We start from the raw sequence: 24259 nt of genomic DNA, 5'->3' as shown, positions 1-24259 counted from the left end.
CATCTACATACGGTAAGTTATAAGCATGAAATTTATCACAGGCGCTGTTTATACCAGAAAGAACAGTCCTCAAAATAAGGGATCTAAAGAAGTTAAATAACAGGTTTCAAAATTACAACATCTAGTTAATTTAATTCTAAGAAACATATGGCAAACCATTTTGTTGATAGTAGATTTGATCTTAAGGAACTTATCAGAAGATTTACTAAAATAAATAAATAGACTTAAATTTCTGAAATGTATAATAAACCAAATAATAAACATTTTTTTATTAATGACAAAATATTTTTACAAAAGTCGTAACGATTTAGTATTAACAAAACTTTACAAGTCACCCGATACGATCCCAACGCGATATAAAGTTTCCACAAAGGACATTCAAATACTTTCGAGATTCCATACTATTTTGGTACGTCGCCAACATCCCTCTGAGGAATGTGGACTCTCTCGAATAGTTCCTGCAGCTTTTCACTATCAAGACAATAACCCGTTACAACACTATCTTCGCCAAAGGATTTGTTCCCAACCAGAACGTTTTCAACTCTGTTACTATTACATAATGTTTCGATTTCTCTGTCTTGTCTCTGAGTTCTATCTTTACTTCGGTTTCGAATGGACTTTCCAGAAAATTGTCCAGTGTTTTTGTTCGCTGTATTTGCGTATGTATTCCCGTTCGAAGTACCACACACGGCTTGTATAAGTGATTCTAGAGCGATTTGATCTTGAAGCCTCCTCTGGACAGCCGTGGCCTGCACGTTAGCAACGATTTCCTTGTATTTGTTCTCTAATTTATCCAAAGCTGTAGCTAGTTCTACTTTGTTTTCATCGGTGACCTCATTTACGAATTGAGCTCTCTGTTTAACGAGTTGCAATTGTAATGAACATTCAGCCAAGTGCTTTTCACGTTGCATGGAAGCTATTTTGTCTTCATAAGCCTTAGCACATTTATTCTTAGTTCTTTCCATTTTATACAAACGTTTTTCTAACTCATGAGTTTTATTTTTTAGGTTTTCAGAACTTTTTTCTACAGGACGATCAATAAATCTATTTAATACAGCAAACTGATGACTTTTTAATTCTTCAATTTGACACTTAAGTTCACATATTTCAGCTTCCTTACTTTGCAATAATTTGTCCTTTTCGAGAATAATTTGCTCTCTGCTGTTATAAAAGATTTCGATTTCTTCTTTTGTGTTAGTTTGGATTTCCAAAAGAAGATTTTCATAATGCTTTTTTAGCTCATCTAACTTACTTTCATAAGAAACTTTGACTTCTTCACGAATACTGGTTTTAAGTTTAATTAGTTCTAACTTATGTTTTGCTTCTATTTCTTCAAGCTCATGTTTTTTCAGTTCATCAAAATGATCAAGTTTATCTTGCAAGGAACTAACAGTTTCTATTAAATTATTTCGTGAACACTGGACTTCTTGCAATTTGCATTTCAAAGACGTAAGTGTCGTTTTACTATCTGCGTAATAATTACAAGTATTTGTTGCCATATCTATTTTTAAAATATCATCAAGTGAATCATAAAATGCATTTTTCTTCTTTGATTCTTCTTTCAGAGCAGCGAGGTCTTCATGTAGCAAGACATTTTGTTTTTTAAGCTCCCTGAGTTTCATTACTAAATTGTTGGCTCTATATTGATAATTTTCGTTACATTCATTGCAATTTCTATAATTATTGTTCATGAATGGACAATCATAAGATTGTATTGTCGGTTTGCATTTCGTTTGATAGATATTATCCTTTTGTAACATTTGGAGGTTACAGGTACTATCCACACAACTTGTTTCGTTATTTATGTCAATGTTAGTTACACTATTATCAGAAAAAACTTGGGAAGGATTTCGTTTGCCGTAAAGTACCTTTGTGTTTGTGCTTTCAGAATCAATGACAAGGTATTCTACTTCTGTAAAAGAACCATCGCTACTTTCGTCATCTTGTAATGGCGGTAGTTCATCTTGAGACGGAAGCTTGAGGAAAGGCTCATCTAGGACTCCTTTGGCTAAATGATAACACAAAGTAAATACATACTTATTACGCAAAGCTTTCTCATTTTCTTTACAATCAGAAAGTTTCTGAATCCAAGCATTACAGATATCTATTATATTTTGGTCTCGTAGTTTGACTAAATAAGGACGTAAGATTTGGAGATACCTTTTAAACTCACCATCTAAATTTGTTTCGTTGTTTTGATCCATATTTATATTTTTTCCTCAGGAATTTTTAAGTAAAAATCCGTGTATTAAAATTGACAGAAAATAAATGACAAATATTTTTCTTCTATAGAATGTTTTCAAATGGCTTTTAACTTAAAAACAATCAAAGTGGTTTAAATACGAATATTAGTAAAACCTCTGTGTTTATAACTGATCTGTTCAAAGTTATCGCAAAAAATACGGGGAGGCTAAACGCTCTATAATACAGATGTATATAGACAAGACTCACAAAATTATTGATTAAATCAGTATTTATTCACCGTTACTTTCTGAATCCACTATGTAGATTAATTTAATAGCCTTTACTGATCTTACTTAGGTAAACGATTTAAATTGCCAAAATTAATTTTAACATCAAAGGATCACAGAAAACAAATTCTCAAAGTAAACCTCTTTTCATCCTAAATCTAGCTAGTTATCAGCTAGTTTGTTCGATATTTTCAATATCGGGTGATATTATTATACCGTAGGCACAGTCATAATGGACATTGAATTTTTCTTGTAAATCCGTCGATTCCCTCGAGAGCTTACCTTCGGGTCTGCGGTCGCGACTTTATAACCTGTAATCCGATTTTCAAAGAAACTTATCGCTGAATTGGATTCAAAGGTTGTGGTTAGTGACTTGTTGAACATGAAATGTATTAGCGACCAGCGATGAAAAATTTTTGCTGCTCCAGCAAAATCTTTGCAACCGTGTTGAAATTTAATCTTCAGAAATCTGTTATCAACATTCGACGCCTTATCTATTTCGCGTTCGCCTTCATAATCCGTGAGCAGCAGGGATTGTTCAAAATCTGAAGAACTGCGTACTAATTTCGCACTATAGGCATTATATGCATAAAATTCCTTTTGGGCTGTCGGTTTATATCTATATCTACGAGTAAATATATTTTCGCTTGCAATATCTTCAGTACGACAAGTTTCTCAAGGAAGACGTGAACGTTTTCGCCAATTTATTGTAAGTGACAGGTGTTTTGTGGTAACTGTCAGTTATGGCACAGGGGAGGGGGTTGCAAAATTATAGATAATTCTATTGTTACTTGCTCAAAACTTATGCTGCTGAACAGTTAAATATTATTTAAAAAATGTACTTTTAATTTTCCCATATCTGACATCTAATGTAGTAATGTAATTAAAAATATGTAGTTGATAGAATCATAGAACTTTTAGTGTCTATCAGCTCTTGTTTCTTCATTTCCTCCTTTCAAAGCATTTTTATTGCGCATACAATAACGGCCTCAAACAAAAGTAAATATATCCTTATTTACTCTTAACACTTAATTTCAAATATCCAATAAAACAAGTAAGGCCTTAGGTAGCCGTGCAAATTATTGACTACAGTAAGTAAATAACTGTATTTATCTGTTTTTTGCAAAAAGATGCACGTGAATCTCTTAGCTCCGGATAAAAAAATTGGACGTTTTCTAGAATTATTGTCGGAGTTATACCATAAAACAAAAATGTTAAAAGACAGGGATTTTTTTAATCGACATCATCTTGCAACTTGATTAATTACTTTTTATCCACTAAAAAAGCATCGCAAGGCAAGCATTCCTGAAAGTTCACAATGTTTGAAAAGTGTGTAATCCGCACTTTGTCAGCTTCGTGAACTAGCTTAACCCTTTTCATTCCGAAAAGAGGCTAATGACGATGATAATGGAACAAAAAAGATTTTATCAACTTTCGGTCCTGTGGTATTTGACGAGATAGCGGTATTTTCAGGCCCAAAAGTTCTGGGAGTCCAGTTTAAATTTTTATGACTTCGATCGAAAATTCCTCATCGGCAAAGTTTCGATGAGACCGCCGTCGTAAGCCGTAAAGATAAAATTACTTTAAAGCCAACATAAAAATAATCTGAGCCGTATCTTTACAAGATTTTCACGTCAGTGGAAAATATTCTTTGGATCATCGCTCTTAAAGGCACAATTTGTTCGAAAAGATTTACAATGCTTACATTTGCAAATTGGTATGGGCATTTATTGTGTACTAAACATGACAATCGGATGTAAAATAAACGTTACGTTTAACAAAATTTTGAGTAACGACTTATTTTATTACGCCACTGCTTTACGATATGTTGTTAAGCTATTTAAAATTTTGCATACTTATTGTAAAATACTTTTGAATTAATGAAACTTTATAAGACGTACAATTATGAAACTTTATAAGACGTACGAGGTTCATGCCCAATTTTTAATAATAAGAGCCAGACGCAGATTTGTAACCCTTTATTACCAATAAAGTCATGTTTCATGTTTCGTCATGTTTTCGAGTTCATTTTACGTAGAAGTGAAAAAATTGAAATGTTGAAGTTTTTAAAAGATAGAGCCCTATGATAGACGGACAGCTTAGTAATAGGGTTCCGTTTTTACCCTTTAGGTACAGAACCTTAAAATAAGTTTAAATAACCTTAAAATAATTACGAGGCATCATGAAGCTTCCTTTAAATATAATTAAATATTTTTTACACTTTAATGAACTGCAAATCCAATCTCGATAACGTACAAACTTCCTTTTCCTATCAACTGATAAATCGATAGTTTCTTAACGTTGTTTTAAAAATCCATTTAATTTCTTGGATGCTGGTTCAGATTAACAAGGCATTACTCCATCTGTCCATGCCAGTGCCATCGGTTCTGGTAGTAAACCAGCGCAGTAAACGTCGTATCGGGTCAGATGCGTCAGAGCGGGTCATTCGAGATGTGCAACGTAACGACCTCATAAAGTTAATGTCACAGCTGAAGTGTGAGTAACTTGCCACCGTATTGCCAACCGCTCCACCCTTTACGTTGGAGCGAATAACGATATATATACAAAACGTCGCATCGGGTCAGAAGCGTCAGAGCGGGTCAAACGAGATGTGCAACGTAACGACCTCATAAAGTAAATGTTACAGCTGAAGTGCGAGTAACTTGCCACAGTATTGCCAACCGCTCCACACTTTACGATAGAGCGATAAACGATGTATTTAAATAGTCGTATCGGGTCAGAAGCATCAGAGCGGGTCATTAGAGACATGCGGCCTAATAACCTTAAAAAGTAAATAATAATCTGACATACATAATAGTAGAAAGCGTCGAAGTGGATGTGTGTAAATGTGTGGAAAACTGGGCCTGAGTCTAGGTTATCTATAGTTAGGTATTATGTATAATGAAACTTAAACATTCCTTGCCGTTTACTTATATTTTAAAAGTATTCAAAAGTTTTATGTAGTTTTACGGATACTTCAGTGCGCGAGTACGATTCGCCACTAACCGGTATTTTCTTTAACCGTTTGTAGTGAAACTGATCCCTTAATGTGAAATACCTTAGAAAATCAACAAAAAAATTACAGGTAATGACATCATAAAAGTAATGGGTATGTGTGGAAAATGTATCAATAAAAGAGGTATAAATAAAAGGAATACATTTATATTTTTTCTAGTAATGTGCCAACGGAGTCCGGACTTCTTAGTTATGAAAAGAGAGTTTTTCCAGCAGAGGGGCCTAAAAAGTTGGCTAATTGGCTTGGGGACGGGTTGATTTTAGTGAGTGATAGTAATAGTTGACTTCTCAATCGGAGGGACCGAGGTTTAAATCCCAGGCTCGCGCCTCTGGTTTTCGAAGATGTATGTTACTTTGTGATAACTGTATAAGTGACTAATATGACTTTGTTATAACTTTAGTAGTATTTAATTCACTTACTATAATGGTGAAGGAAAACATCCTGAGGAAACCTACATACCTTCTTCTTAGTCGCTTCTTCATTGCTGAACGTCGTGCCTGCTGTAGTGGTCTTCTGTGCAGGTGTGCTGCAAATTTCGCCAAAGTGCTCAGTCTTCTGCTTGTCTTAGGCATTATGTGATCATGAGGTCGTTACATTGCACATCTTGGTTAAGTTCTGAACATTTATTTATTTTATTGATCTAATTAGAACGGCCGAGGCCACTTACACTAACGAGACAGATCTAACATACAGACATCTCTCAGAACTCCAAGCATACAGACATGATCAGCTTCCAGTCATCAGCAAGCACATCACAGTTCAGATAACAATCCATGAGCGCGTTCAATGTCAAATGTGCGCGGAACAAGTGATTTAGCGCGCGACACAGTGCGGGAAGGCGGAACCACAAATAACTTGTGCTTTCGGCTTCGTTGATAATTGTCTTGGACAAATATTCGGCAAAGCTGATTGTGAAGATACCTAATATTTAATATAATAGTTCCTTAAAAAACCCTTAGGTGTGTGAAGTCTCCCACTCGACCAGTACGATTGTACGCCCTAAAACCAGCAGTAGAACAGTAAAAGATTGACGACTAAACCGTTTTAACTCTAAATATAACCCCATTCTTTAAATTACGAGGAAATGTTGAAGGGGTTAAAGTTCTAATTAACATGTTTGGTCTTTGTTTCATATTTATTTGAGAGCAAAAGCACCACATCTGTTGTACGGGATCTCTGCTTGTTTAGGCTCTCTAGGCTTAAATAAATTGTTCCTGACCTTTTCATAATTATATAATTTGTTGAAGACCTTAATAAACTACCGTACTTGTTTAGAATATAAGGAGAGGAGACGGTAATATTTAATAAGTTTTTTAAATCTTCGTTACTATTGAATGTAGTTTACGAAATGATATAATTACAGTAAGTTACAAGATTTATATTCTTCCAGAAACAATAAAAAAAAATTACACTGTTCGCAACTTCGTGATAGTAGTTGGCTACTATCGTCAAAACCTTAATTCTTATCATGCATTTTCAATACTTTATGATAAAGAAACTAAATTTAAATCGCTCTCCTATAATGAAATATAGCACACGCTATATTTCATGATAACCGACATGAAAGCTCAATGGGAAAATAGGCCAAGTGCCAGTCGTACTCGCTTTCGGAGGGTTCCGTAGCACCAAATTATAATTATATTTAGTATTTGTTATCATAGCAGCCATAGGCATTGTAAAAATTTTAACTGTCTACCTATGATGATTCAATAGATAAAGCGAAAAACACGAAAAATACTGTTTCTTGAATAGCGATTTTTATTTTGAAGGATTTTTTTCTTAGTATTTTTTGTAATAGCCATCGTAATACAGACAGTTAAAATGTCAAGCGTCTGTCTATTACAGATCTAGAGATAGATCCCTGTGATAGACGGTCAGACAGGTAAGCTAAGTAACAGGGTTCCATTTTTACCCGTTGGATACGGAACCCTAAAAAAACCATAAGTTTATACGAGCTAGTCTGAAACATGTCAACCATTATGACAAGGGCAAATAAAACAAACTGCAAACACTGGTAAATACGGTAGAATAACAAAAACTACTCTTTCCACGTATAAAGTAAAAACCCAGTCGCAAATCAAGATTTTTATTAGTCTTGGTCGCGTTACAAGTTTTATATACAAACAAAACATTAACAAACAGTACATAAAACTAAGTAGAACAGCGTAAGAAACACTATCTTCTTAAATATATTAAGCTATTTTGCTTCTAAAAGTTCTCTCAGTCACATTAAAAAGCCTAGAAGTTTGTATATATAACATAATACTGAATTAAGGTGAATTTGTTTTTTTTTTGTTCACGAGGGAGAAACCTTCAAGAGGTGCCCGATGCCGTGGGAGGGACACAGGGTTATGTGGAACTCTTACCGCACTAAAACCCCCCCGGTAGCCATCCTTGGCGCTGCGTAGAGGACTCCGGGATCTCCAAAGAAACGCAACCGGAGTCCACTTAGCGCGTTGCCCCGTCGAGCTCCGCCCAGGTGAGCTTGACGCTCACCACACCCTCTAGTGCGTACGACAGTATGCGCTCTTTTAGTCGCCTCTTACGACAGGCAGGGGATACCATAGCTCTATTCTCGTCCCGGAACTACAGGGACACACATACACTGCCCTACTACATATAAACAGTGAGTAATAAAGGAAGGTGAACATATGAGCGACAGCTTATACACGAAGAGCGACAACAAGCTAATACACGACGAGGTAATTTTTAACGTTTTACTTTTAGAAAACAACTTTGCCTCGCTCATATTATCTTTTCTTTATTGTTGAGATCGTATTTACTCAAGCGTTATTACCAGCTAAAGGATGCTAGCCTTTGTTAGTATTTACATTTCTAGTTTAAGCTGAAACTTTGATTTCCGAGCTGAACTGTACCGTTGTTATTAAACCATTATCTACACAAATATATAAAATTGAAGTGTCTGTTTGTAATGTAAAAAAAACTACTTATTGCATAATGCTACTTTAAAATACTTATTGCATATGAAAATACTCGTATATACGGCACTTATAACAAATAAAAAATCATTATATTTTTTGTTTATCTTTTTGTTCCGGCTAATTTCCGAAACAGCTGAGCCAATTTTGAGGGAACATTCGCTGGTAATTAGCGGATCCTATAAAGATTAACTAAAGCTACTTTTATTTTAGAAAAAAAATTAGGGTATCGCGCTGAATAAAATGAAACAAACCGTTTATAGGTATAAATTTACACTTGCAACCCCTTCTAAACATATTCCGAGGTTTACACTTTTAAACGCGGGTAAAACCGCGGGGCACCGCTCGTGTTATAACACTGATATATGGTAGCGTGTGGGTCTGCGGTTTTTGCCCGGAATAAGGTTATGTATCCTTTGCGTCAAACAGATCAAAGGCTGTACGAAGCCTCGCATGTTCGCAAAAGAGAATAAGTGGCGGAAACCTTACAAGTTTACCGCGTTTGGGAAAAGTTATTAGAGCGAGTAATAACTCGTCAGTAATAACTCGTCGGTAATAACTCATCGGTAACGACGGGCTCGATGAGATTATATTTTATTATCGTTCTGGTAATCCTGGTTCTGGTAATGTTACTCTTAGTGTACGCTATTAGAACTGGTTGGGCTTAAAGTTTGAACCCTTCTTGTTTTGTCTTCGCTAGTATTTACTGCTACACATCTATTTAGACTTTAACTGCAATTTTATTACTTCCAGTCGCATATTGTGAGGTTTATTAGTTACGTTAAAACATTTGGAATATAGAAAAGTACCATTTTGCCTGTAACGGCCCGTGTCTGACACGTTCGTAGGTATAAAGTAGTTTACGTCGCATTTATTAAACATTGACAACGAAGTAGGGTGAACCATTTTTGGTTGTTACCGCAAATAGTTGCGGACCTCGGGGTCACCTTGTGAAACACCATAGTTTATATGTGCCAAAGTTTTCATTTACGACTTGTTGTAATTAAACGTACCTACTCGAATTTTAGGGATGGAAGGTAATTATGGAGCGTTAAGATACACTGGTTAGAATGTATATTTCGCAAATAGAGAAATGTTGCGTTGGCTAAGGTAATTGTATACTGAATGAATATTGAAGAAAAAAGCTAAAATTTTATAACATATTTTTTCAAAGTTAGTACCTATCAGATATTGCTTATTAAGAATAAGTTAAAAAAAAATGCACTATTTTATTGATTATATTGAACGCCATCTAGTGACAAGTTCGTAACTATTTGACAAATTTCAATATCGGGTTTATAAGTTTTATTTAAATAAAATAATCTGCAAAGTTTCAAACTAAGGTTTTGTATTTCAAACTAATGTTTCTGTATTAGTGCACATGCGTGTAATGCATGTGCACTAATACAGAAACATGTATTTTGTAAAAAAAACACTTATTACAATTGCATGGAAATGTAATATAATTCCCTAAAAATATAGTATTACCATTTACCGAATACGCGCCAATAACTTAAATTATTTATCGCGGTTAATTACTATAAGTAGAAATTAATTGAAATTTATCGCCCGAGTTCATAATAATTATCCAATCATAATAATTTATTTCCCAAAATCATACTTCAATCCTTCATCAAAAATTAATACGTTTTAATGAACATCATTATTTGTGATAATGACTGTTTATCGGCAGTTCTCGTTTTTCTCTATAGAAATAAAAGAGAAAAGTATAATTCTATTGTAGATCGATTACAGTCGGAAATATTGCAGGATTAAAAAAAAATTTTGCACTATACATACGTACTTACTACTAATACCATAAATATCCGATTTACGCTGCGCTTATTATTGCCCTTGTAAGGCAAAGAAGTCATAACTCCACATTAGACACGCCTTTGTTCTATCAAACACACACACAAGGATACATAGACCTAGGGTAGACGTTTAAATTCATCGTACTTTTTCATCTGGACAGAAATCAAACACAAGACTGCATTTATCACGACGATAACTGTACAACTGTACTACAAAATACATAAAAAACAATAGGTTTCGTTTCGAAATTTGAACCAATTTGAAACCGAAATATTTAATAGACTCCAACCCGCTTCGGATATCATACCAACTGTCGAAATACAATAAGCTACAAAATTGGTACCAGACATCTTAAAGATCCCGAAGCTCATTTTATTTAAGCCAATCGCACCCGAGTCGCATAATCGCATCTACTAAATTGCACCAGCTGCTGCAATTCCACTAAGTAATAGGGTTTATCTCGGGATAATAATCAGGAGAGCCACAGATCTCAGTTATGTTGGAAGATGATAGTTGCAGATGGCCAGTAAATAATTTGTTTGTCTTTGTAGCAGATAAGATTAGTACTTAACTTAGCTGGTGTACAAAAAAAAACAAACAAAATATGTTGAGAAGTAGTTAGCAAAATACATTTTAGAGATGGTGTCTATTTTCTTGGTGTAAATAGGTTTCGTGTTAGACAAAAATATAACTTAACAGAGTACAGTAATTACGGTATAGGCAGGGTTTTTAAATATAGTACTTACCGATATAGAATTCGTCAAAGTATGAAACTGAGCGTCACGTAAAAGCGACAGGAATAAAAACCAATGAACAAAAACAAAATGAACTGAAATTTTTAACAAATGGCTATATTGAGATACAGCCAGTTTAAAATTAACTATAATCGTCTATCTTTATTTAGACGCTTTTATTAGCTTAGGTTGTATGTATGTATGTAACAATATAACAATGTAACGGAATATTTGAACCCGATTTCTATCCACTTTGAACGTTCAGTTTAATTGAAAAACTTGAAGAATTATCAGAAACTGATGACAATACACGATTTTAATAATTTTCTACCATTATCCTTATCAACATCTTCAGGATTTGCGATTTACGAGGCGAGATTGTTCGAGCGCCTTAGAGAAAGTTCATCGCAAAGTTGCAACAATTATTGCTTTTTAGTTACAATAACTGTTATAGCGTATTTTTTAGTTTTTTTAACTATATTTATTATTTTATGACTCTGTTATTGAATGGCTGTTTTATAACGATGAAAGTCAATTTTATTTGTTGTGTAAATGTTTTTATGAACATTTTAATTAAGGTAATACTGATCATATACAGTTATGACTCTGTTATTGAATGGCTGTTTTATAACGATGAAAGTCAATTTTATTTGTTGTGTAAATGTTTTTATGAACATTTTAATTAAGGTAATACTGATCATATACAGCATTTATTTCATAGTACCGTGGCTACAATAATAATTATTATCTTAATTAATGTCAGGAATTCACTGTTAAATTAATTAATCGTGTTAATAATATGTATTAATTAGTGGCATGGAATCCAGGTTTCAATAGACATTCAAAGGGAGGACTTGTATACACACATAATACTCTTATAACTATAAATACCTACGGTTTTCATATCAAAGGCTAATTAATTCCCTATCTATATGGTGGAATCGGCTTTTCAAATTAGTGAATTTAGTCTCAGTGAACACTATTGCAAAAGTCCATTGGCATTTGGTAATTTAGTCGTAATACTTCTACTTATATTGCCTACGAGGTATTGGCCCACTGCTTTGTTTACCTAACCCATAGTCCACCGCTCTGGCCATATGCAGAATGGTAGACTTCATACATTCTTGAGGACTTCTTTGTTTAGTTTTTAGACACGATTTTTTCCTCGCAATATTATTCTTCGACGTTTAATAAAGTGATAATTAATTTCTGGTATCTACGTATATAACTTTAAAATCGCGTGAACCGTGCCTGGAATTCGAACCTCGGACCCTGATTCAGAGACCTAGTTTCTAACCACATGACTAGCACTACTTGTTAATTTAGTTACAAAAAAATATATAATTGAATGGTCCTCTAATCAATCGATATGCCACTATAACCAAAGTAATGCTAATGACTTGTGGTAATGACTCTTAAGCGCCTGATATGAATCTTATAGCAACAAGTAAAGTTGCGAATTGCGATCAAAATAGTTCAAGGAGTTAAAGGAATAATTTGTAGTACAAATACTGCTCTTTTAATCGCAACTACAAAGTAAGAACAAAATTTTACCATACACTTTGCATTCATTTTTGCGAAATTAATTGACTTAGTTTAAACTGCAGAGGCTTCAAATGTGCTTAAGAGGTGCATTCGATTGAATATTCTCTTATAACAGTTCCCGAAAAATATCATTTAATTTAAAAACCACTCTCTCTTTTATAAAAGAGCCCCCGAACCCCACGATAATTGGAACGATTTGGTAATTTGACGTTTCTGCAAAGGGGAGGGCGTGTGGCACAAGTTTCAGGATCATGCAGAAACTCATCAACTCGATTTTTGGTAGCAATGGTTTATTTTATGAATAGGAAAAATTAGATATAAATGCTATTCCGATTCCTCCTTCTACAACATGTATAAATAAATATTCGTGAATGTTATTGTATCGATTTTTGTCTTGTATTATATTTCTTATGTACTCTCTTAACTTAATTTTTTACAAAATATTTAAGGTGCAGGTTTATATTTAAAAAAAACGTGTATATTAAATGTCATATATCGTCAATAATTCTGCCCTAAGGAACACAGAACTTCCCTACTACACATACCCTAATCAATATACCAAACAAATTTATATTTAACGTCTATTGTATTAAAGTATCTTATCCACATTCCCTACGGTGAAAGTGAGTCACCTATAATGGGTCCATCTACGTCTCTTAATGGAAAACAACTCTGAATTATGTTTATACCTACATTAAATATTCGCATCCAGGGCTACAAAATATAGTGTTTGAAGCCAGATAATTAATACCTAGAAATATATATAGGTCAACCATAGGAAATTATGTATGAAGTAACAATATACATGGACAAATATAAAACGCTGTATGGTAAACACAAGCCTAGCACGCCTGTTTAAATATATGCATATAGGACTGTATTATGTATACAATTGTAAGGCGTGTAACACACTTTTCGTACCAGCATATCAGTAGATGAAAACATACGGAACCTCACCGTGCGCTGAACAATGTTTAGTTGCATAAAGCGACATTAGGACAACTGAAGGATTTTTGCATCTACCCTACAAATTGACAAGATTCGAATACTGTCATTCCCCGCTCCCCGCTCGTAAGTAACACCGCCCTTCACCCCGGACGAGGGTCTGATTGATATTTGTGGGCATTGCTCGCGTTGATAGCATTTTTCACAGAAATTATTCACGTCTCGAGCCGTACGATTTGTACAATCTGAAATTTGTAAGGTCGTGTTTCGACTCTAGTTAAATCGGCCAAAGTGTAAGTGTCCCTAACAATCAATCCTTTATCGTCCCTCTGGACATATGTCTCCTCTCACAAAGAAAAGGGCTCAAGCCGTCCTCCACATTGGCCAAGTGCAGAATAGCGAATATTACACAATTATAAAAACATTTTTTTGCTTTCTCGGGCATTTAGGTTTCCTTGCAATATTTTTCATCCGCGTTTTAGCATTATGATATAAAACTTGTACTGTAAATGTGAGAGGTCGATATTCATTACATATATTATTTCGTCTCAAAGCCTAGACGACAAAAGATTTCTCAAAACCCCACTTTATATAATAATTATAGAAACCTAAATTCATCACGTTTAAACTACCTGGCACCGAACCCCGAACATCGTCGCATCGTCGTGGTAACGCACGCCGCAACCCCGTGACGCAAGCCACAAGTCGCAAGCCGCGCCACTCAAACCATTTACAGAATTTACATCGAATTTTCTACATAGATGAATATTGGATCGAGTTTCCCTGCTTATTGACTTTGAGCCTTGTGTACTTGCCTAATAAATGAGAGGCCGCAGCAAACATTTTTATTTGTGTAAATACTTTTTATAACAGTATTTGTCTATCCGTTTTTGGATAGTAAAATTCCCTTTGCCTGTTTCACTACGGAATTTGGGTAAATTGATCGAACTGTGCAAACAACAATCTGTTGCTTAAATAGTTCGGGATGGTAAAAATTAATGATGGCTTCCAGCTGATTGCATTTTGGGTTACTTTTATTTATATAACGTTATTTTTCTATTTCTGATTGGAAAATACGCTTTGTGTAGAAGCGGTTTCCCAAAGTTGATTTAATGAGATATTTAATATTGGGTAAAGAAAATTAGTTGTTTATTCATGCTTACTCCTTACGAATAGCAACATCTTACTTTATTGATGATCATAACAGAGATAGTAAAGTAGTTCTTTATAAATTTATAGTACCAAGCGAGCTTCCAGTGCACCTGATGATAAGTAGTCATTGTCACTCATGAGCTTCTGTGAGCATAATATAGTTTGTATTTACAAACTTACCTAAGCGTAAGTAGGTACTTACCTTAGGTAAGTTTGTAAGTAGGTACTTACCTAAGCGTAAGTTTTAGAATGTGGCAGAAATTATAGACTAAAGGGCCACCACTTCCTCGCCCACTTTATAAAAGCAGCATAAAGCTGGTCTGTTCTGTCTTCATGGATATAGTAAAATTAAAATATGATATTCCAACTTAATTCTCAGGTAAGACTCCTGTCCTATATAGAATCGAGTACAGAGCGACGATATAATCCTACAATGATATTATATCATGTAACATATTATAATAACATTAATAAATAATGAACCCTGTTGAGGTGGTTACTTGATAGCAAGGTTTACAAGGAGAGCAGAATAACATATCAGGTAATGATCAAGTGCTAATCCTCTCATTAATTGGACGCAAATGATTACATATTACACGATAATTCGACAATATCCGCATTATCACTAATTATTTAGATTCAGCGTATTGTATCCGAAGTGAATATTAATTTCAATTTTCCAGTTAATCTCTCATAGTTTGGTTTTTAATCGTCTCATTGAACAATATTGTATTGTTTTAATAGTTAATCCTGGGTTTTCATAAGTTTTGGGTTCTCTGTTGTTGAAAATCTTTATATACAATGCCATATGTGACATGTTATCTACGTTTATGTGTTACAGACACTGAACGTGTCAAACCCGGGCCGTGACAGACAAAATAGTAATTAAGGTGATTTCAACACATCTTTCTGAAATCAATAAAATTATAACATTTTATGTACACGCGCAGTGATAATAAACCCCTCCTGATAGTGGAGGCCTGTGTCTTAAGAGCGTGTCTAAAACTGGAGTTCTAAAGAATGACGGTATTAAATATATAGTATTTTAATTTTGTTTCGTATTTCTTTTTAATATTACAGTAAAACGTCTTAACTTTTAAACCCGTTACTCAAATCTTGCGATTCTTAGCGCACTAGACCAAACTTTTGTAAGATTTAAGACCTAAATCAGGGAGTGAAGCGTTTTCTCTAAAAGCTTTTGCATGCAAAGCCGGCCTGCTCGCTAATGAATAATTAATTTAATTTAAATAAACTCAAATTTTATAAGTTTCGCTTTCATAATGTCTTTGGGACTTTAACCTACTGAATAATGTTTAATGCAATTTCTTATGTTGTCTTTATTTTCTTGGTGGACTATTGCCATTCTCTTATTTAGTATTTACCTTTTTTCTCCTGGAAGACAACTAAGTGAATATGTTCAGAAGATGTTAGAAGCACGAAATAATAAATATTTATTATATAGTATACTAGCTGACCGGGCAAACGTTGTGTTGCCAAATAAAATTAAAAAAATGTTAAGGGTGAACAACCCTTACCACTTAGAGGTATGAAAAATAGATAGTAGCCGATTCTCAGACCTACTACTACTACAGAATATACGTATACAATTTGGTGAAAATCATTAAAGCCGTTTCGGAGGAGTACGGTAACTAACATTGTGACACGAGAGATTTATTTGATAGTATTTTGTTGTGTCTTCCTAAATTTCTTGTATTCCTATATTGTATTTTAAATGCCTAAAGTAACTCCTTTACATGTTTTTCATTTCAAATAACAGAACGTTACTTTTAACTGACCAGTTGTAACAGTCATTAATAGCGCATATTATACAAAGAACACAGAAAACCAATTAGATTGTATCTACAATCTGTGGGGTTGATTAAATCGCAATATTTATAGTGTTAAATGCCCATACACCTCGCAATGTTTACTTTGGAGATACAACGTTTACTGTTTGAAGGCACACTCAAACACAGGTCTCTCGATAGCGGTCAAACTGAATGTTAGCTTTTGAACTTCCACGTTCCTAAGCGTAACCGCTCGTAACCGCACATCTAAGCGGCTGAAAAACGCCCAATGAATTCTTAATATTAGTTCTTAATATTAGGTCTTCTAATATTAGTAAAATATTTTGTCTCAATATATTAACTTAATATTGAAGACATATTCAATTTTGTCTTCTTGACTTGTTTGTTTCTAAGTTCAAAATGCCTAAGTTAATTCCTGAATTCTATATTTAAAAGAACAGTATCTTCTAACCACAAAATCTTTAGTTATAAGTAACCAGTTGGAAGAGCCATAAACAACGTAGATTATACATGTGTGAAGAATCTGTGAAGTTGATTAATAGGTAATATTTACTGGGTATTAAATTCCCATAAACCAAGCAATGTTTACTCCGAAGATATAACTATTTACTGTTTGAATGCACATTCAAGCACAGGTCTCTCGATAGCGGTCAATTGAATTTCCATGTTGCGAATCCGTGTCCGTGTTTATAGGCGCTCTGAACAACGTTTCATGAATTCTTCGCCATAAAATGCAGCTAAAGGGGTTCTAATACCCATAAACCAAGCAATGTTCACTCTAGAGATATCACTCATTTTCTGTTTGAACGCACATTCAAACACAGTCTCGATAGCGGTCAAACTGAATGTTAGCTTTTGAATTTCCACGCTGTGAGTAAATTTGCATAGCCGGCAGGTGGAACTAACTCCTTTTGTGTTTTCTTCCTAACAGTTCATCTGCCGTCTCATTTGCATCGAGACAGGTTAATTTGTCTTAATCATGAATTTTATATTTTCTTATTATACTTTTATAGATGCGTTAGTAAAAAGTAGGGATATAAAACAATAAACCGCGAATACCGTAACACGAAATTGTGAGGTTCGATCACCTTGCGAGAGTAAAGTAGAAGAACTATGAAAATAAGTACTAATGCTAATGAGTATAACAAAACACTTTTAAGTAACCAGTAAGAATTCATTTTAGACACGTGAAAACATAACAGTTCTTCTTGTCAATGTAAATGTAACAGGTATACAACTATACATAATACAAAAAGTCCTATTATAAGGCTCAAAGCCTAATGGCCTTTTAGGCTTATGCTGGAAGTATAATTTCCTTGTATTTAAGTGTCGATGTGTGTGTCTCTGTCATTGTGTGTATTCATCTCATCCACGAGGGCATTAAAAAAGAGTAAAAATTATTATGAAAAAATACAAACCCACTGAGTTTCTTACGATCTTCTCAGTTGAGGTCGCGTTCCGATCTGGTAGTAATTTAAAAAAAGTATTGTGACTGACAATTTGTAAGTGCCTCCGTAAGCCTATACAAAATAAATATATTTCATTTCATTTCATTTCACGATACATACAGATAAACATAATGTAGAGCAAGTGTACAAAGCATTCTTTATCTATGTATCGCTTCATCCAGTTTACTAGACAAACTAGCTCCACTCTGTCAATAGTTTCTTTCAGTATAACTCCACTAAGGGGCAATTCGCTGCCAAGGTTTCCCAGGTATTCACCATAGACGGAAGGTCTTTGTTACAATTTCAGCTGAAATGCCACGAAAAGGTCGCAGCTATAACCACAAAATGCAACCTAAGATTAGGAAAATTGGACGTGATATCTTCAATGGTATATCTTTTAATTACACACAATTATAAGATTGAAATCCAACACGGATGGGTTTAAATTTTCGAATAGTTTACCCAATAATTGTATTGTACAAAAATAAAAATAGTAAGTAATTCAAAGTAAAATTTCTTGTAATGAGCTTTTGATCAGTAAAATGTAGCTTATTACAATGCTCAGATGAAAATACATGTAACGGCTCCTCTTAAACCTCATACTTCAATGTTAATACCCTTGTTTACAGGTAGTCAGTGTAGTCACAAAGAAATTCACATATATACATACAGCCAAAATCCCCTATCCGTTACTTAGTGGTTTTGTTTGCCCACTACAAACCTACCCGTGAACATTTATTAAAAGCCGAACAAGAAATGAATTTTAGTACAAGTCGAACGCGGATGCGATATAGATTCTTAGTTAGATCATGTAATGAACTTCAAAAAGGACTAAAGCATTTCACACGTACTCCAGCAAGTTAAATTTTAATGTCTCAATTTAGACAAATCAGTATCCAACTCGCCACATCCAAAATATCATAACTCCGTGTCCCGACATTACAGCTGATGATAGTCTAGGGTCCACGGTCGGCATAAAACGTAACGTAAAAATAACACCGCTCTTGACATTCAGACCTGAACACAGTAATATTGTCTTGACGACAAAGAAGCTAAGGTAATAGGTAATAGGTAATAGGTATAACATGTTAACATACAAGTAGTGGTTAATATGTTACGCGGTTTCCATGGTAATCGTAAAATGATAGTTATTTTTATGAGAAAAAGCATGTCGATGTTCATTTTTTCTCAATTTGAAAACACAAATAGTAAGTTATATTACTGTAAGTACTTTGTTGATCTTTGAAAGTCATCTGTCGTTTAAATTGAAAAAGTTTTAAGTTTTAATTAGTTTGTTACAAACAATGAGCATAAAAATGAGTTATGATTAATTTTAAACATGATTATTTCCAGGTCTTTAGGAGAGATAACTGATCAATATGAATAATCAATTTAGATACAATTATTGCTACTAAAGAACCTAGACAAATAAAAGTAACAAAGACAAGGTTTAACAGTAATAGACTAAACTTAGACTTAATAGAAACTCTCATGTGTTAAATATGAACAGCCTACACTACTTAGCTTCTTGTTAAAGTATCTTCGCTCGCTGTCAGAGGTCGATGGCATCGATTTGCACTTAAAATTTGTTTTTATCTATCTCTCGGGAACACATTCTCTGAACCCCTGACAACGTTTATACAAAATTTTATGACAATCGGTTTTATAGTTTAGGCGTGAAAACAAGCAAACGTACAATCGTATTTACATTAGTTACACACACAAACAAAGTAAAAAAATCTGTGACCTGTACCGAACCCGCAGCATGGAAGGTCAAAATCCATAACAGCTAGTTATATAACGCAGTAATACCCACACAATGATATCATGTGACCGATCTCGAATGAGGAAGGCGTCAGTCCCCCTGTCAAGACAATTGCCCGGGGACTGGGGGACCGCGGCTAGGACTAGAATTGGGCGTTGGCATTCACGATATAATACTAGAGACGCAGTATAAGAAAATATATGTTTTATTGCATTATATTTAAAAGGAAGAAAACTACGACAAAGGACGTTTTTACTTTTTTTAAAACGTCTGTTTTTTAAATGCCTATTTAGTTAACTCCAAATAAAATTGGAGGTCTTGAGATAATTTCCCGATCTTGCTTAAATAATGATCAATTTCTTAATCACATTGAGTATTCTAAACTAACGACAAAATAAGACGGATATGAAGAGAGACAGATATGAAGCAGTTTCTGGAATGATGGAGCACCGCCGGTATATTTATGGAGTTACCTGCATGTTTATATTTACGTCACGTAAACGATATCATCATTCTTTATAATACTCCTCCACAACTAGTTGTTTAGCCGACGTTGCCTGATTCTTCTATACAAATCTGTATTTTTTTTCCGTGTAAGGGCTAAAACACATTTGTGATACGGCGTCGTATCGTAGAAGGTCGCGATGTCGTGTTGTGAACGTCTACGTGCATCGTAAAATATCACGATGTGGTCGAAATGGATGAAAGCAAAGGTATTATTTTCATGAATTGTGAAAATCAATTTGGAAAAAATAACTCAAGGTTGCAACACCAATTTCAACGGCGTGATTTATAACGATACATGTTGCAGATTTCCACGACGCGACGTCGCATTACACGACATTGTAGTGCCACGATGCGACGTCGTATTGTGTGTAATGTGAACCTACGTATAATAGTTCGTATAGCAGGTCTCATACTACTCTTTTGTAGTATTGCCATAAAGTGCTAGTATTTTTTTTGCAATCGCCTTTACCTTTGTTTCAAAGTACATTAATGGAATAATAACAAAAAAGTAATTTCCTTTCGGATCTCCAGAGCACAAGCAATACGCTTAAGCATGAAAATAATATGAACAAACGGACAGGTACATTCTACAACGGATGTTAATCATAATAATATAGATGGGTGAAACGAGACAAGAATACGAATTTCTCAGGTCGGCGATTAGCGGCAGTAATATATTGCAGGCTCGAGCTTAATATCCTGGAACTCAGTTATTCATTATTAATCTCTTAGAGATACCCACATCCGTGACATGGGTCTCTAAAAACCACAAACAGGAGAGTCGTAACTGGCGAATTATTGTAGAAAGAAAAATCCGACTGGTTTGAAAATATAGTTAATTGTATCAGGCGCTACTTTGCTAATCCATGCTATTAACTTACTATCACTTGCTATTACTTATGCTATTTACTAAACGATTAACCGTCGTAGAGTCAACCTATGATGATGATGCTCCGTTTTGGAGCGAAACACGTGTTGGTGGTGGTATGGTGGTGCATCGGTTTTGCATCTGCACGCATTCTTTGTGGGAGGGAAGGTGGTGCATACTGCATGTTTTAAAAAAAAATATACCATCATACATATTTGTAGGGGATTGTTGCGAAGTAGTTTTAATCTTAACGTAATTCAAAATATGCCTAACATCACTGTCATAATTTTAATGAACAGTCTAATAGAAAAACATCTTGTATATATATAATTTTATTATGGGTTAAACCAAAAAAATGTTTAGCAAGTAAATTTTTAAATATACCAACAACGCTTTTTAAAATCTTAAACAATATCTTATTCATTCATTACAAATCTACTACTATTTATTTTAAACTAACCCCTGTACAAAGCAATACTAAATCATTCAAGGTATTATGAAATTCTTATTGTTTGAAAATTATCTATTACAATATAGTAAATATACATAAGCTTTGAGTTTAAAGCTTATGTCTTGCCGTGAGCCTCACAGCTTCGCTCCAAGATTTACAAGGAATATCTTGCAAAATTACTTACGATTTTAGCGCAGAAAATTAGCAGTTTATCAGATACGTAGCCTGTTTTATGTAAGCTGAGCGGCGCTGATAAACTAAGCTGCGCTTTGCAGCTCTATTATAATATTCAGCTTAATAACTCGATGCACACCTGCTAATCTTAAGTGGCTTAAGCGGCTGTGTAATTAACACTATAATAGAGTAGTAAAAATAAAATTGATATGTCTGCTTTTTGAATGTCTAAAGATAAGTATTTAATCGTTAACTATTGTAGTAAACTTTATTTCTTTATGAAATAAATAAAATAACCAAAGAGACTTGGTTGTACTGAGGTTTACATTTATCATGTATACAAATTGTCAGGTAAGTGCAATCCTATTTTAATATGATTAGACATTTTCGTGGCAGGCACTAAGCATTTACCAGATATACAGCAGAGTATTTGTTATTTTAACTTCATAAAAAATTGAAAATTCAGATTATCTATATTTCCTTCTCTATCTCGCCTATATATTTTTGGTATCTTTCTATCGATTTCATTATATATTTTCCATTTGAGGTAGATCCTGGCAGTATTTTTCCGCAGTTTATTATCATTAACTGCCACGAAACCAATTGGATGGTTACTTTCACAATATTTACTTTCGCTGAGTAAATGATTGTCGGCGGCCTGCCTCCCACTTATGTAAAGACGGTAATTTGTATTAAATTTGCAAAAGTTTTTGGTATATTTAAAATATATGCAATTTGGCTTTTGTCTCGTTGTGAAATTGGATAGTTCAATAGATTTGTTTAACGTTTTTTAAAGGAATACTTAAAGGAAAATAATAAAACGCTTATAGAAATATTTTAAAACAAGTACTAACTGATGACCATATTATAAAATTGATATAAATAGTATAGAATGTATACCTTAAAAATTTTGAAGTTACGTAAATAATAATTACTCAGTACGTTGAGTTCAAGGTTCGAATCCAAGCACGGATTTATCGTTCGTCCTTTTTTTGGGTTAATTAACTGTGAAATGCTTTAAGTAGAATATATCGTGAAATTCAAAGGTTTGTGAAAAAGTTTGTGACGCCTATGTTTGGTCAGTGTGATGGCTATGCAAATCTATGACTACCATTAGAAATCGCATAATTCTTATGAACATGATAATTATTCGTAATAATATGAATATAATAATAATACAACATTTTATTGCACGTACCTACAGATATACAAAACAACTCGACAAACCCGGTTTGGCTTCCCGCGAATCATTGCACACTCGCTATAAAAATCCCAATTATTCAATTTATTCCCCTGCTACATGGTTAAAAGGGGAGACTGGGGATATAACTGACAAGTAAAAATAATATAATTTTCTGATTTCATACAAAATACAGGAAATCTAGATACTAAATCTAGATACTAGACACTTATGACTTAAGCCGACCGACAAATTAGCGACAACCGGTAAAAATCTGCATCTCAATTACCTAATCAGACTCAAAAAGAATCGTACCCGGCGAGAATCGTACCTAAAACCCAGCTCAATCTCATTCTTAATCACTATGCTACTTAATCACCTTATCTCGTTTTCCATTTGTCGTGAAGGCTTTAAATTTCCGTGTTAAAGTCATGAATGGCTTTGGTCAAGGAGTTACGAACTATCTAGAACAAACAGAGCTCAACACCGAACAAACTTTTCGACAACTGCATAATATTCACGCGACATACATTCGTATGCATATTAATGTAGTGTGACTAGAGTTACCAACTTTTCGTATATAAACTGGGTTGTTTGAGGTGTTACGGGCTTAGTTTTGTCCGAAGTCATATTTGTATTTCAAGGATTTTTGGGTATTTAAAGTTGGAACTGTGGTATAACGGTGCTGGCACTGTCATTTATTATTGTTTGAAAGGTGTTATGAAGTTCACACGTATACGAGGTATTCTAGCTTAATTTACAAATATATTAGCAATGGTAAAGGTAGCTTTACTTTTGCTTATTTAATTTAATGGACGCCATTACTGCTTAATATCAAATGGACAGGTAAAACTACTGCTTCATATTATATTAGCTTGTTATACAAAATACGCAAAATAGACACATAAGACGCAAGAATACAATTTGATTGTAAAATTTACAGATCGCTTAATATCTTAATAACTTTTACTCTAATTCCATAGTCTTGTAAAAATTGCTATATTCGCATCTAGAATATAAAACGCTTCGAAAGGCACTTTCAAAGATGTTTCGGAGTCAATGAGGCGATTCAACTGAAGGGCCTTTGTCGTTTCAATCTGTGACCGAAGAAAGGTATCAGCTTATAGGAGAGCACTTGGGTGTAGTAATGGTGACTTAAACAAAATGGCCACTATACCAGATAAATCTATTTTATAAATAATAAATACGATTGATCGTGTTGTAGATTATAGTATTGTTCAACATATATGTTATAATATTTTCGCCTCCTATATCGTATGGAATATGTCAAAAACGTAAATATTAAATGGTCTCGGAGATGAGTGCCTCGGCAATTTGTCGGCGAAAAAAGTCCTTTTCCGCCCCTAAATATAATAAAAAAACAATTCCACCTGTAACCTATAAGGTCGGTGACATTTTATCATTCATCACTGCACATTAT

At 34.1% G+C, this 24259-nt stretch overlaps 1 protein-coding gene across 2 annotated transcripts; it reads right to left on the bottom strand.

The window, feature by feature from the left end:
* Window positions 1-312: 312 nt before the first annotated feature.
* LOC140748624 (uncharacterized) lies at window positions 313-2294 on the bottom strand. 2 transcript variants are annotated; one of them, XM_073081471.1, is made up of 2 exons: window positions 2174-2294; window positions 313-2008 (listed from the first exon to the last, which is right to left on the bottom strand). In XM_073081471.1, the coding sequence occupies exons 1-2, from the start codon at window positions 2202-2204 to the stop codon at window positions 402-404; spliced, it is 1638 nt and encodes a 545-aa protein (XP_072937572.1). In that variant the 5' UTR covers window positions 2205-2294; the 3' UTR covers window positions 313-401. The 2 variants fall into 2 exon arrangements, with proteins under 2 accessions (XP_072937572.1, XP_072937579.1); XM_073081478.1 differs by having other exon boundaries at window positions 2161-2277.
* Window positions 2295-24259: the final 21965 nt, after the last annotated feature.

Source organism: Epargyreus clarus, unplaced genomic scaffold (genome assembly GCF_041222505.1).
Source record: "Epargyreus clarus isolate Ecla_fem2 unplaced genomic scaffold, WU_Ecla_fem_2.2 ptg000003l, whole genome shotgun sequence".
Lineage (NCBI taxonomy): Eukaryota > Metazoa > Arthropoda > Insecta > Lepidoptera > Hesperiidae > Epargyreus > Epargyreus clarus.
This window is presented reverse-complemented; position numbering and strand designations above follow the sequence as displayed.

Bases quoted from the DNA above. Each gene is read 5' to 3' on its own strand.
- LOC140748624 (XM_073081471.1), bottom strand. From the start codon at position 2,204: ATGGATCAAAACAACGAAACAAATTTAGATG. The intron at 2,009-2,173 runs GTGAGTTTAAAA...GTTATCATTTAG, and splicing joins CAACGAAACAAATTTAGATG to CCAAAGGAGTCCTAGATGAG.